This window comes from Camelus bactrianus, chromosome 2 (genome assembly GCF_048773025.1).
Source record: "Camelus bactrianus isolate YW-2024 breed Bactrian camel chromosome 2, ASM4877302v1, whole genome shotgun sequence".
NCBI lineage: Eukaryota > Metazoa > Chordata > Mammalia > Artiodactyla > Camelidae > Camelus > Camelus bactrianus.
The window spans coordinates 59,440,542-59,453,213 of NC_133540.1; the positions used below are offsets into that span (position 1 = coordinate 59,440,542).

General features: G+C 35.1%; 1 protein-coding gene across 1 annotated transcript in view; it reads left to right on the forward strand.

Annotated features, from left to right (window-relative positions):
• COL25A1 (collagen type XXV alpha 1 chain) overlaps positions 1 to 12,672 on the forward strand; it is a 419,343-nt gene that overhangs the window by 211,406 nt on the left and 195,265 nt on the right. The window contains exons 3-4 of the mRNA XM_074342511.1: positions 4,426 to 4,470; positions 6,491 to 6,498. Of these exons, the coding sequence (XP_074198612.1) occupies positions 4,426 to 4,470; positions 6,491 to 6,498 (53 nt within the window). The remainder of the gene's footprint in view (positions 1 to 4,425; positions 4,471 to 6,490; positions 6,499 to 12,672) is intronic.

The window sequence follows — 12,672 nt, forward strand, 5'->3', positions numbered from 1 at the left end:
GGTATTCCAGATACCTGCAATAACTACTCACCCTCAAGATCATGAGAAGACCTATGTATAGGCATATGTTTATCTCGGCACGTTTCTGACCTTAGAGGCTAGCCTTATCACAGGTAGGTACATCATTAGTGAGAAATAGAGTGCTCCAACAGTGTTGGTTGTGGGCCAAAAGAACTGGCTTGGCTTAAGAGCCCTTGCTATGATGTGTTTTGATGACCTTGATCTGCTGCAGTTGAGGTTGTCAACGCTGGTCTTTAAAGCATTGCCATTATGGCTAATTTTTACTAATTTCTGTCTCAGGCTGACAATTTGCACCATCTTTCAAGCGAAAACTCTTTCTGAAGCATGAACAGTATCAGTTGTCATGAATTTTCTCATCATGAAGAGCAATCTGGTTTTACAGCCTCCCTCTGTTTTCTATAATTTATTCTTTCGTTCATGAATTCTCTGCTTGTAAGTTTTCACTTCCTCTGTTGCTGATAGCTTCTGCTTTTTCTCTTCCCATTCATATTCTTGAACCAGCTTCTTTTGCAGAGTCATGCCTTTCTGCTAAGAGAATTCCTTTAGAATTTCTGCTACAAGGATCTGGCCAAGTTTAGTGAATAACAGTTAGGTTCCAGCTTCTATATTTGTTCTTACAGCTCATGCCTGGCTGACACATCACTCAATTTGGAACAGAAACGGTCACTGTCTTTTTCAACTGTTAATTATTGTTAACATCAGTTTTGTCTGAGAAACATCTATCGCTTGACTTCTCTTATTTTTCACTCTGGTGATCTGCCAGCTGTCCATGGTCAAATTCATCCCATGTATATCATTTTAAAATTTTTTCTGCCTTTAGATTCAAAAGCAGTATCAAATTGTCTCATCTGCAGGTAGACATCTTCAAAACTTCTGTTCATTCTCTTTGCAAGCAAAACCTTTAATCTCTGTGAAACTGTGAGTTTTGTATAATGTACTAGTTCACAAGCTCTCGTATAATGCTCTCTCCAGTCTTCTGTTTCTAATAGCAGTTAGAACATGCTCTTCTCAAATCAGGTGTATTCTTTGTAAATCCAATAGAGTTTAGGTTCTCATCGTCTCACAACTTAGTTTAGCTTCATTTTTTCTCTCAAATACTATGAAATTCTTCAGAAAATTTTGTCTTGCCAAATATCTCTTCAGTTTCCTTAGATTTTATTTCTTCTCAGTTCTCAATATAACAAGCAAATTTCCCACAGCATTTGATCCATTTCTTTAAGTCTTCTAATTGAATATTTAAAGCAGACATGTTCAGAAATATTTTAATTTTGTTTCTTGATTTCTTCAGAAGATATCATTGCTTCTCTGATTATTTTTCATGATCTGCTATCTTTTAAATATTTTTTATGTTTATTTCAAAATATTTTTAAACATTTATGCAATCCATTGTTTTTACTTGATGATTTCTACTATTTAAAAGGAATATTCTTCAGAGGGACAGTGACAAATAAACTAATTCCAATAAACAAATATAATTATAGGCTTCTAACACTCGTCATAAAAATCAGGACTGGGCCCTTCTGGCATCTTTGTTGTGGATGAGACAGCAGTCAGTTTAGGTACCCTCCATTGTAATTTCCCTTTGGTAGTTCCTAACATTTTCTCATTGACCTTGACCATTTCTATGTTTCTCCTCCTGTGTGTTTAAGTGTGATTTATTTTTACTTGCCACTTGGAGTATAAGTTCAGTCTTAGGGCTCCTATGTTCAATTCTAGAAAATTCTCATCTATTACCTCTTAAACAAAGGCTTCTCTATCATTTCTTTCAGATTCTCTTTTTAATATAAGTAAAATTTTTCTTCTTAACATAGATGAGAAGATAGTTCAATAGTTAGATACATAGATAGATGTTGAATCTGTCTCTCTGGGCTACATCCTACAGCTTCCACATCGATTCCTTCTTCAGCCACATCCAGGCTAGCATTTAATTGGTGTATCCTTTTTTTTCTATCTCAATGACCATTTTCAAGATTTCTAAAGGATTCTCTTTCAAATTTACCTGTTTTTTTATTTGTTTGTTTGCATTAAAATCACACCCTTTAACAGATGTTACTTCTTCATTTATTTCTTAAAGCATAATTAACATACTAACATTTGTCTGATGATTTCTTTAATTAATTTACCTGGAAAGAATTCATGATCTTATTATTGAGTGCTGCCTTTCTTAGCATTAGTTTTCTCCATATGTTTTGGAATTTTGGTTTCTATATTCATTATGAGTCGGAGGTTTTGTTTGTGTGTGTGTGTGTGCGTGTGTGTGTAGTTTTCTATCTGTGTGTGTCTACCTTTCTTCCCTAATCATTTTATGTTTGTCTTTAGCTGACCTCTCAGCCTTCAAGACCAGACTTGTCTTAAAATGGCATTTCAATACCCCTGTCCCAGATTTACATGGGGAATATCGCAGAATTAGGCATCAAACCATTGGATGCTTGCTTCTTTTTCCGATTCAGAGATTATATCTATACTCCTCAGCCTTTAAGCCAGAGATCTAACTTCTCTTCAGCATTTGCAGGCCCCCAGCCTTCGGAAGTGAGTTTGGTTCTGATTAGTGAACTTTCGAGTGTTTATTCTTCAGGGATAAAACCCATGGCCATCATTCCTACTTCTAGAACCAGAGGCCAGCAGGCTTATGGTATATCTCTGCTCTCCACTTGCCTGTCTGGTCCATTTCTGGTCAGTGGACATGCCCATTTCTTTTCTGAATACAAATACTTACAAAAAATTTCCTCTTTTTATAACTGTGTGTTTAGAGTAGAAGGAGCAAATCAGAGCATACACTCCTTGTGCCAGCTCCACAACATACTACTAACAAATTTTTCATGCATATTATTTTAATCTTTTTAACTTCTTTGCTTCAGGGCAGATATACATGACCTATAACTCCTACTATGCAGACCACAGACATCATAAGTATCTAGTAGTTGCTAAATACTTCTTAGTTTAAGTAATTTTGTAATTAAAAAAAACTGATTCCTAATCTTAAGGACATTGTATATTGTATATTGGAATATATCAATATATATTTCTATGTGTGTGTTTGAGCATGTGCATAAATATTTTTCATACCTATTAGGACGCCATGGGTTTATTTACCTATTTATATGATTGTATTTCTGCTCACAATCTGGCCAAGGATACCTTGAATATAATGAAAATCTCTCTTTATTCCATAATACAGAAGGAAATCTAAAATTTCAGATGACGATCTTGGACTCTGCTACAAAGCTGCTTCTCCTAATATTTTCAATTGATTTTATTGCTTAATTGTTTTTAACCTTTTACAAAACACGGATGGGTAGACTTACTCTGTTTAAGGATTTGAGGGAAAACTGAATTGGCCCACTGATGTTTTTTATTTCCGTGTGGAAATCAGTAGTTCAGGATCATACTGAGGTCAACTGGGTGCTCAGTCCATGCTGTTGTGCCTTGAATTTTCTAGGAGTTTGGAAGTCATCAGTCCAACTTTGCAACTCATTCTTCAAAACCAGGCAGTTCTGTATTTTCCTTGGCCTCTTTTTTCCAGCAAATATAATAAGACCTCGGTTCTCATTGTGGGCTAATTATTCTGTTCTGTTTGCTGGGATCATACTTCAGTGGGAGCTATTCTTACCCAAGGAAACGAGAGCAGAAATTATATAATGGAGAATAATGGCTTGAAAGCCATGAATGTCTAGAAACTTGTGCTAAGTCTGATACACACTAGCTTGGTGGTCTTCATAGGCAACTCACTAAAAAAATGCTTTTCTCCATTTTTAAAACAGGATCATCATGAAGACTAAACATTATTGAATGACAAAAATAAGCTAGCCCTTCAGAAAAATGAGACCAGTAGTTAACTACCTAAACACCTTCCACTTAAAAGGGTTGTGATTTTAACCCAGCTGATTTTCAATTAAAGAAATTCCAGTATATGAAAATTCACATTTAATAAAACAGAAATATTTGTAAAGATTATTTCCATTATGAATATATACATCTACTAACTGCCAACTAAATATTTTCAAGGGACTCATGATGGACCTGACTGAAGAGAAACTATAATCATTTGTACTTAGTCTTTTTAATTATTAATATATGGAAACCTTCAGAAAAGAAATGTTCCTAAGAAACATGAAATCTCAGTACCACCAATTTACTTAGCAAAGCCTTTCTTATTAGTGAGATCCAGGCAGGGTGACCAAAATTTTGAATCTTTAGTGTTTCTGAGTAACGCTAGATGATCAGAGATCTAGTACAGCTTTTGTAATTAAATGAAGATTGAGAGTTATGCTGAAATACCAAAGAAGATGTTGGCCTTTACAAATACCTGGTCCTTTTTCTTGTTAGCTAAAAACAGTGAAAAAAAACAATATAGAAATCATTTACTAGGTATTTTGGAACCAAAAATTATTCTTTGTATTTCAGGCCCTCCGGGGAAACGAGGTAAGAGGGGCCGAAGAGGAGAGTCTGGTAAGTCTCTCGTTCAGCTGTTCTGTGTCCTTCATGTTCTGAGCAGGTTCCCACATCTGTTCCTCCTAATTAATGATTATGTTGTCTTGTTGGACGTTGTCTGTATGCGCTCACAAGTATGTGTCTGTGTGTGTGGTGTTTAAATCTTCTCTGCTACACCTAGAAAGTTGTTTGTTTGTGATTTTTTAAAATCTTTCTCTTATTTCCATCAAATTATAGTTTGCAAAGAATTATTAATTAAGTTTAATAACCTCTAACACCCAGTTTTGGCTTATTTATGGTGTCAAGGTCAATCTGTCCTTTCAGTGTAGTGTGGAGGGTTTCTTAGCCACACGCAGTGTGACAACATCACCCATCTTTCCATGTACGTATGTGGTCAGTAATTGCAGGGTCTCTGTGAAAACATCTACCTTGGAATACTGGGGCACATGTCTTGGAAACATTTTATTATTATTTTTTCCACCTGGTACAATTTTGTCATTCTTTTACTCTTTCTTTTCAAAATTGGAGAATTTAGATTCCTCTTGTATAACCATAAAATTTTAGTGATGACAGGAGCCTGAGTAATCAATCCAGCTTTTTCATTTTGTGGTTGAGGAGATGGTGGCCTAGAGCAGTCAGGTGGTTCAGCCAGGGCCACAAAATTTTTTATGAGTAGAACTTGAAACACAACCAATTGTCTAACACCCATTTCAGTGAGATTTTGCTTTCAGGCCAAGTCCCTATATGTAAAGTCAAATAAAAACTATTCCTTTGAAACCAAGATATTCAAATGAATGTGTTCACTTTCAGCTTTACTAGTTTTATAAAGTCTAAGACTCCAAAAATGTAAATGACCATATGAACTCTTATCAGACCATTAATTCTTCCTTGCAAAATAAGAGGAAGGTAATTTAAGGTTTGAGTCTAGAGCTAAGAAATGTTATTTCCCAGTATTTTCTACAAGTGTTTATCAGTATTAGAAAAAAAATCAATTACTGAGGGTTAAAACAGTAGAAATACTAACCTATCAAAAAGAGCAGACAGCAGATTGGGTTATTTTGTCTCAGTTTCCCTCCCTTTTGGAAAAATGATGTCAAAGTAAAAAGATTTTATGAAAGTGTAGCTACTTAATTCCTTTAATAGAATTCTCAAAAGTTATCTTTAAACCCTATTGCATCTAAATAATTGGAAAGTTGTATAGGAATCCTGTTCATGAATCGCAAAGTTTTATAATAGAGGATGCTTTATAAATTTGTTTTGAGGAAATGGAAATGACAAAACATTGGTGGACCCAAATAATCACTGAATTGATACTTGTGTCAAAAGAAAGAGGCTGGAGAAAAAAATGGGAAAAGTTTGTACTTATGCAAAGTTTTATAGAAAATATGAGTCAATTCCCAACTTCCTGGCTACTGAAAACTGGTGTTTTAATTGAGCATATGGTGTGTAAAATATTGAAATTTTCTTAGACTTTGCCTTTGTGTTTTGATGAGAATACATAGTTTTAAAGAAAAATATACAAACATCAGGACTTAATCTCTTCTATATTGACAATACTACCAAATGAGAAACATTCTTAGAACAAATAATGGACACATTTCTGATTTAGCCATTTTACCAAACTCAAGAAAGTTATATATCAATTGTCTGTAATTAGTCTATTATAAATGCCCAAAGATCCTCCTGATTCATATTTTATCTAAATTTTTAGGTATATAAAGTAGACAGTCTTTGCTTAAGATATATGAACCTCGCATTAATTCATATACAGGTTTCAGGGAATCTGATTATTCCCTGAAGTTTTATGTAAAGTTTTGTGTGCACACAGACGTAAATGCATTTTTCTGATATGGTCTTGCAGGGCACATGATCCAAAAAAGGTTAAGAATCACTGAATTCTTAAGCTACCTGTGTATTCCCTGTACTGTGCTGATGATTATGATGATGCTGTAGTCTTTTATTTCATCTTACTATTTTGCATATTCACTAATTTATCTCTCCCTTTTTTCTTATTCTTTCTACCCACCCCCAACCCTAGGTCCTCCTGTAAGTATATTTGCTGCATTTTGGCTCTTCTACGTTAATCAGGATCACGTATGTTAAAACTTTGTTAAAACATCAAAATATGGTTATATTCCAATTATGAAAATGTTGCTGACCTTTTAAGAGTATTTGACTTTGGGGAATTATTTTTTGAATACACTATTTTGTGGTCATTTGATATGTTGGAGTACAGTATGTATCAATTTAAAAAAAACTTCTATTTTTAATACGATCACAAACAAATTACTCTCTTGGGAATTTTGGAATAACTTATGAAGCTCCTGATATTAAATTCTTTTCTTGGAATTCTGAGGTTTCTTTGGGAGCAAACCTCCGAGATCTTTCACACTTCTTTTTTCATCTGTTTAAGCTTGTATCTGAAATATTTGCATTTGCCAGTCTATCAAATGTAGATGGCAACATGATCATGGAAGTGATACCCCCAGTGGGCTTGGTCCAGCACTCCCTCCATAAGCAACACTCCCTTTGAAGTCCCTTGGAGTTTTGCCTGCATAAAGAGCTTGAGTTGGATCCCTTGGAGAGCTGCACTTTTTTCTTTCCTTGAATAGGTCATAGCTGCAACATTCCAGTCTGCTTTGCACTCACAGGAACAGATTATCTTGTCAGCTTTGAGTTAGATGTGTTTTTGAGTAATATCCTGGATATCTGTTGTCTGACCCCAGTGCTGCACTGTGCACTATATGTTTACGGTAGCGATGATCATTGGCCTTAAGATATTTTCTCATCCCAAATAGCCAGTTTGCTCCAGGGTTCACAGATTCCATATTGGCAACTTATCTAACAGGCCGGCATGAGGGAGAGGGGCTTAGCATATACTCGTTTACTTTATTCAGAGGAAGCATTGGCTTCCAAATATCTTTCGCAGTCTTCCTGCCACATTCAAGGATGGAACATAAATCATGTTGGAAATGACTTTGCTTCTGTAACTGACTTTCAGCTCTTGCTTAATGCTAGGCAGGTGGCATGCCCCAGGTCTAGGGGCCTTATTCTTTGACTTCATATTTAAGCCTCTGTTTTTAAAACTGGAAACAAACCACCACTACTCAGAGGAAACTCTAGAGATTACATCCAGAATAGAGTGTTTGAGGCTTCTTTTTGTGGATGTAAGTATTAGGCAGGCCAAGAGGTAGTTAAATCCATTTCTGTCTTATGATGATGTTCAGGATTCTAGTATTTCCTCTCTGGCCCTTCACAAGTTTAGACAACCATATGGCTCTTGCTTTTGGGGGGGCCATCTATTAGTGCAGGTTCTCTACATAGAAGATTTCAGTTGTTCTGCCTTTTTTATTGGATATTAAAAAAGAGGACTAATATGTTTTATGCCCCTAAGCAATATTCCAGGCACTTTACGTACATGTATATTTATTTTGTCTCACAACAACCTTCTGATACTACCATTCCCATTGTTCAATGTGAAAACTGAGGCTCAAAGATGCTAATTATCAATGGTTACACAGCTAAAGAGACTTTGCAGAGTTGAAATTCAGTTAGGTATATGTGATTCTAAATGCCTTCTGCTTACCACATTATCCATCATCCTTGAAATCATAAGTATATTATAACATGGATAGATGTTGCACAGATTTGGCAGGTCATGGGTCAAATCGTATTTCTTTCTTTCTTTTTTTTTTTTTGATTGAAGTATAGTTGATTTATAATATTACATTAGCTTCAGGGGTACAACATAGTGATTCAATATCAAATCATATTTCTTGATATAAATAATTACATATAGTAAAAGCATGACAAAAAAATGTAAAATGGCTAATTTATACAACAAGAATTAGTAATATAGCATTTCAATTGCATTTTAAGGAAGTTATAATGTGTTTAGCAAATTGCATCAAATCCAAGAAATAAGGTTTAATTATGAGTTTTAATACTGACTAAAAGATAATTCAGGTTGCTCACATTTGTTAAGGTAAAAAATCATTGATTGTGAAAAAGAGAAAAAATTTATATTGATTGTGCTACCTTTACCAATACAATGGAATCTTACCATGGTTCTTGTGACCCCACGTACATCATGGGAGCCCTTCTGGATGAAATACTTTGTATTGAAATCCTCTTAAGCCTTCAGTTTCTAGACCTCTGTATATGATTTTCAAGAAGTATTTGCTTTTCATAGAACCTTGCTTTAGAGTAGGTGGCTTCATAAAATATTTCCATTATATTTCTTGCATCTGAATAGAAATGAATAAACAGTGGTGTTATTATGATTAAATAGATTGATCAATTTTATATTTATTTAGATGCAATATCCAATTTTTGACAATTGTAACTTTCAGTGACTGTAGTCCTCTTATTTTTAGCATCATTTAATTTTATGTGTATTTTTCCTTCCACTGTTTCCCCATAAACTAAAATGGGAATGTTTCTATAGTTTTATTTTTAGAAAATTTTATTTCCCTAAGTTTATGTTTAGCAAAAATGTTTATCTCTACAAGATATGTCATGGTTCTTGGCTTATCAACGCTTATGTGGCCATTTTAAATGGCCATTGCCCTTGCCTCCATTCTGTAAATTAAATGTAAATGTACAAAGGTAGTCTAAGAAGTTAAATAGTCTTGCTTCTGATGAGCAATCCATGGCATAGAATCTGTATCAAGTAAATCTTGCCAACTTCCTTCCAACCATGAGCTTCTGTGGTCTTGTGGTTTCACATGTGCAGAAAGATTGTGAAGTATAACCTTGTTGTCCTGATGTATATTTTCTTGTCATTCACTTTCACTTTGTTGTGAAATGTGCTCAATAGTGCAAAAGACAGCATTAGGGCACTCATTACAACAAACAAACCAATGAAAGACTGGTTTTCCCTGAGGGACAATAGCAGATCTCTTTGGTCACTGAGAGTCACCTTTTTTCATTTTCCTCCTGAAGTAATACTCTCAAATAAGATTAAAGAAGGAAAAACACTTAATAATAAACTGTAATTTAGGAACCTTACATTTACATCTTTATTTGATATATTTTGGAAAACTTGGCTGTATCACACTAGAATTATTTGTAGCTACATTGTTACTGTTGTCAGTTTCTGTGTCTCGCATATTGAGATCATTTATAATTTAAAACTTGAAATACAACTTGAATTAGATCACACATATCGATTTACTCTTTAGGAAGCTGTTCAGCTTATTACTCAGCCTTATCCATTTTGACAAAAAGGTATTGCTACCACAGGAGGCTTTGCTGTAAATGGCCACAATGGAGCAATTTTATGATAATGTATGTAATTTATTTCTATGTGAATATCAGGTATTTTTTTTCTATTTTCTTTCTCATAAAAGTAATACGTATTAAAACACTGCTCTAAAGAAATCCATGCAAGTGCTTTGTGCGCCTAGCTTGGATTTCACAAATGCATTTGCTCAGATGATTTGCCTGATTGTTGTGTTACCTGACTCCAGATGGCGTGAAATTGTACCTTCTATTCTAGATATCTTAAAAACACATTTGTGTTTCAAAAACATGAAAAGAGCATGAGCAAAAGTTACAAAATGGCTTCAGGATTTTTAGAAGTAGGAAATGTTGCATTAGTTTTAACCTTTTTAAGAGTCGGCGAGGGATGCACTCTCTCTGTCCTTTTGTCCCCAAAGGAGGTACCATTCTAATATTCATAGGTAACAGAATCGAATAAGTCCTATAACTGTAGCCACAACAGAGTCAGGAGATCTGTTTTACCTGGCTTTTTATTTGAATCAATCTATTGAGCCCTATAATTGTGCTTGACTGACAGAGATATGATGTTATTGTTGGTAGTGTAGAACCCTCCGAGGTGTGAAATACGATGCCGTTGTGCAGCCTGTTCTGTTCCATCCACCTTCAACCATTGTCAGCTCGATCTGAAGCCCAGAATCTTGCTGACAGATGAGTGAAGCAGCCTTAGCCAAGTTAAGCTTACAATGCTCTTTCTGCCAATGTGGTAGATGAATTAGGAAAAGAAGTCTCTGTAGAACTTTTAGATGAGAAACTCTGATATTGTTAACTTCTTATTGAAATGAACAGTATGACTTTTAAGTCAATAGTAAGTCTTTTCCAGATATATTAATAACTACAATTTGCAGTAACTGCCTAAGATGTGTCATTTTATATACTAATTCTCATACCAGGCCTGTGAACTGGATATATTATACGCATTTTACAGAGGAGGAAACCGAAGGTTAAGCAGGTCAAGTAAGTTAGCCCAAGAATTGTATTTAGTAGGAGGCAGAATCAGAACTTGAAGCCAGGTCTGTTGCTCTTCAAAGCCCATCTCCCCCCATATTCCTACAAGATATTTTTTAGACAAGTAAGCTTTAAGTGTCACCACCTTCTTTGCAGGTATCTTCTTTGTTGTGTCATCTCCTACCTTCTATTATCGAAGGTTCACTTTAGGCTTTTCTTAGTTATCTGGAGATCTTATATCTTATATGTTCTCTTTCTTACCACTGCTTACTCAAAACAAACTTATAAATCATCTAATTCTCATCTAACAGCAGTAAATTGTGTGGAGGTGTGAGCTTTGGCTCTTGGGCTGAGAAAACTGACCATGAAATTGTAATGGCGTTTTTCAGCAAATGTTCCTTTAATTGCTTTTGTTATAGTCTTGCTTAATTATTAAAATATTTTGATTTTTATTTGGGCTCAAAGAGGATACTTCTGAATGTGGGGTTACACTTATTTTTTCTATGATAATGGGATATCATTGCTGACACAGGGCACAAATCACTTACCTTGTAGGAAATGATATCACTACAGAATGCCAGGATGGCTCAATAAATTCAGAACTGGTCACTGTAACAAACCAAATAAACAGACTAAACAAACCTGGAGAATTAATTTGTGTTTAATGGCTGTTTGGGGACAGAGTTATAATAAGGTTACCATAGGCTGTCACAGATGGGTAGTTCATTTTGGGACCCTACGCACAGGTCTGTCTCCTGTAACAAAAGGTAGAAAAAGAGACATAACCATAATTCTTACATAGAATAGATTCCCCAGTGTCTTTTCATGTCTTCTGTTTTGAGTGGTTCAAGCTGCCATGTTTGAAGAGGGAGCGTGTGTTCAGTGGCTATTTGTTTCGATGCTTCCTCTGATATTGTTTACATAGATTTAGTGCCAGAGAGCAGAACTTTGGAATTCTTGACAGGGCAGAGTAATGAGTAAAGAACCCCAAAATTGAGATAAATAAAGGTGTTAAAGTAAAACAAGAGAAAAAAAAAGGAGGAGAAGAACAAGATATACAAAAATATTGACAATATATTTTTTGCAAGATTATTTTTTCTTGTGGTCTATTTCTGGATACCATCTGTTTTAGAATAATGTTAGCTGTTATAACAGACAAACTCTGAGATGTTAGTGGCTTACCACAAGAGATATTTATTTCTTATACATGGTGAAGAGCAAGGGTTCTTGAAGGGATCCAGACTCACAGAGACTCTCCATCTTTCATATGTGTGCTCTGAGGTTACCCTGGGCAGAGGCATTCAGCCATCAGATAAGAGAAATAAAGATAATGGTCAGGTGGGAGGATTTTTTTTCCATCAGTGCTAGGAGTACAAGGTTTTATGGTTTATATCACTTCTGACCACATTCCTTTGGCAAATGTCAAGTCACATTTTCACACCAAACTGCAAGGGTGAAAGAGAAATGTAGCTGTGGGCTCAGAAGGAAAAGTAAGCAGAGTTGGTGAACAGCCAATCCCTGCGGCTCTGTCTGGAAACAATTCCTTAAGAAATAGAAAGAACTAGAAATCCCTGGAGAGATGTACATAGGTATGTCACTTGGGGAATAATGTGACCTTTGTCCTATTGAAAAATTTTAGAGAAGACAAATTTCATCAAAACTATTATCACTAGAAACTTTGAACAGAAAAAGAAAAAGGAAGAGAACTGTTTTTTCAAAAGAGCAACATAAAAGTTAGGGGGTGTTTTGTAAGAAGAACAGGGTGTTACTACCTGGCCATGAGCCCCAGGCCTTCCTAGGTTACTTCATAATTTTATTGATAATGAAAGGTTTTTATCTTTAAGCACTTATAATATCTTTAAGCACCAACAGACACTGTTGTGTCTTTCTCTTTCTTCTTACTGTTTCTCATGCCACTCAGTAACTTCATTACCTTGTCCCAGGATGACTTTCTCAACTAGGAACAATTCTGGTTACCTGTCTTGTTTCATA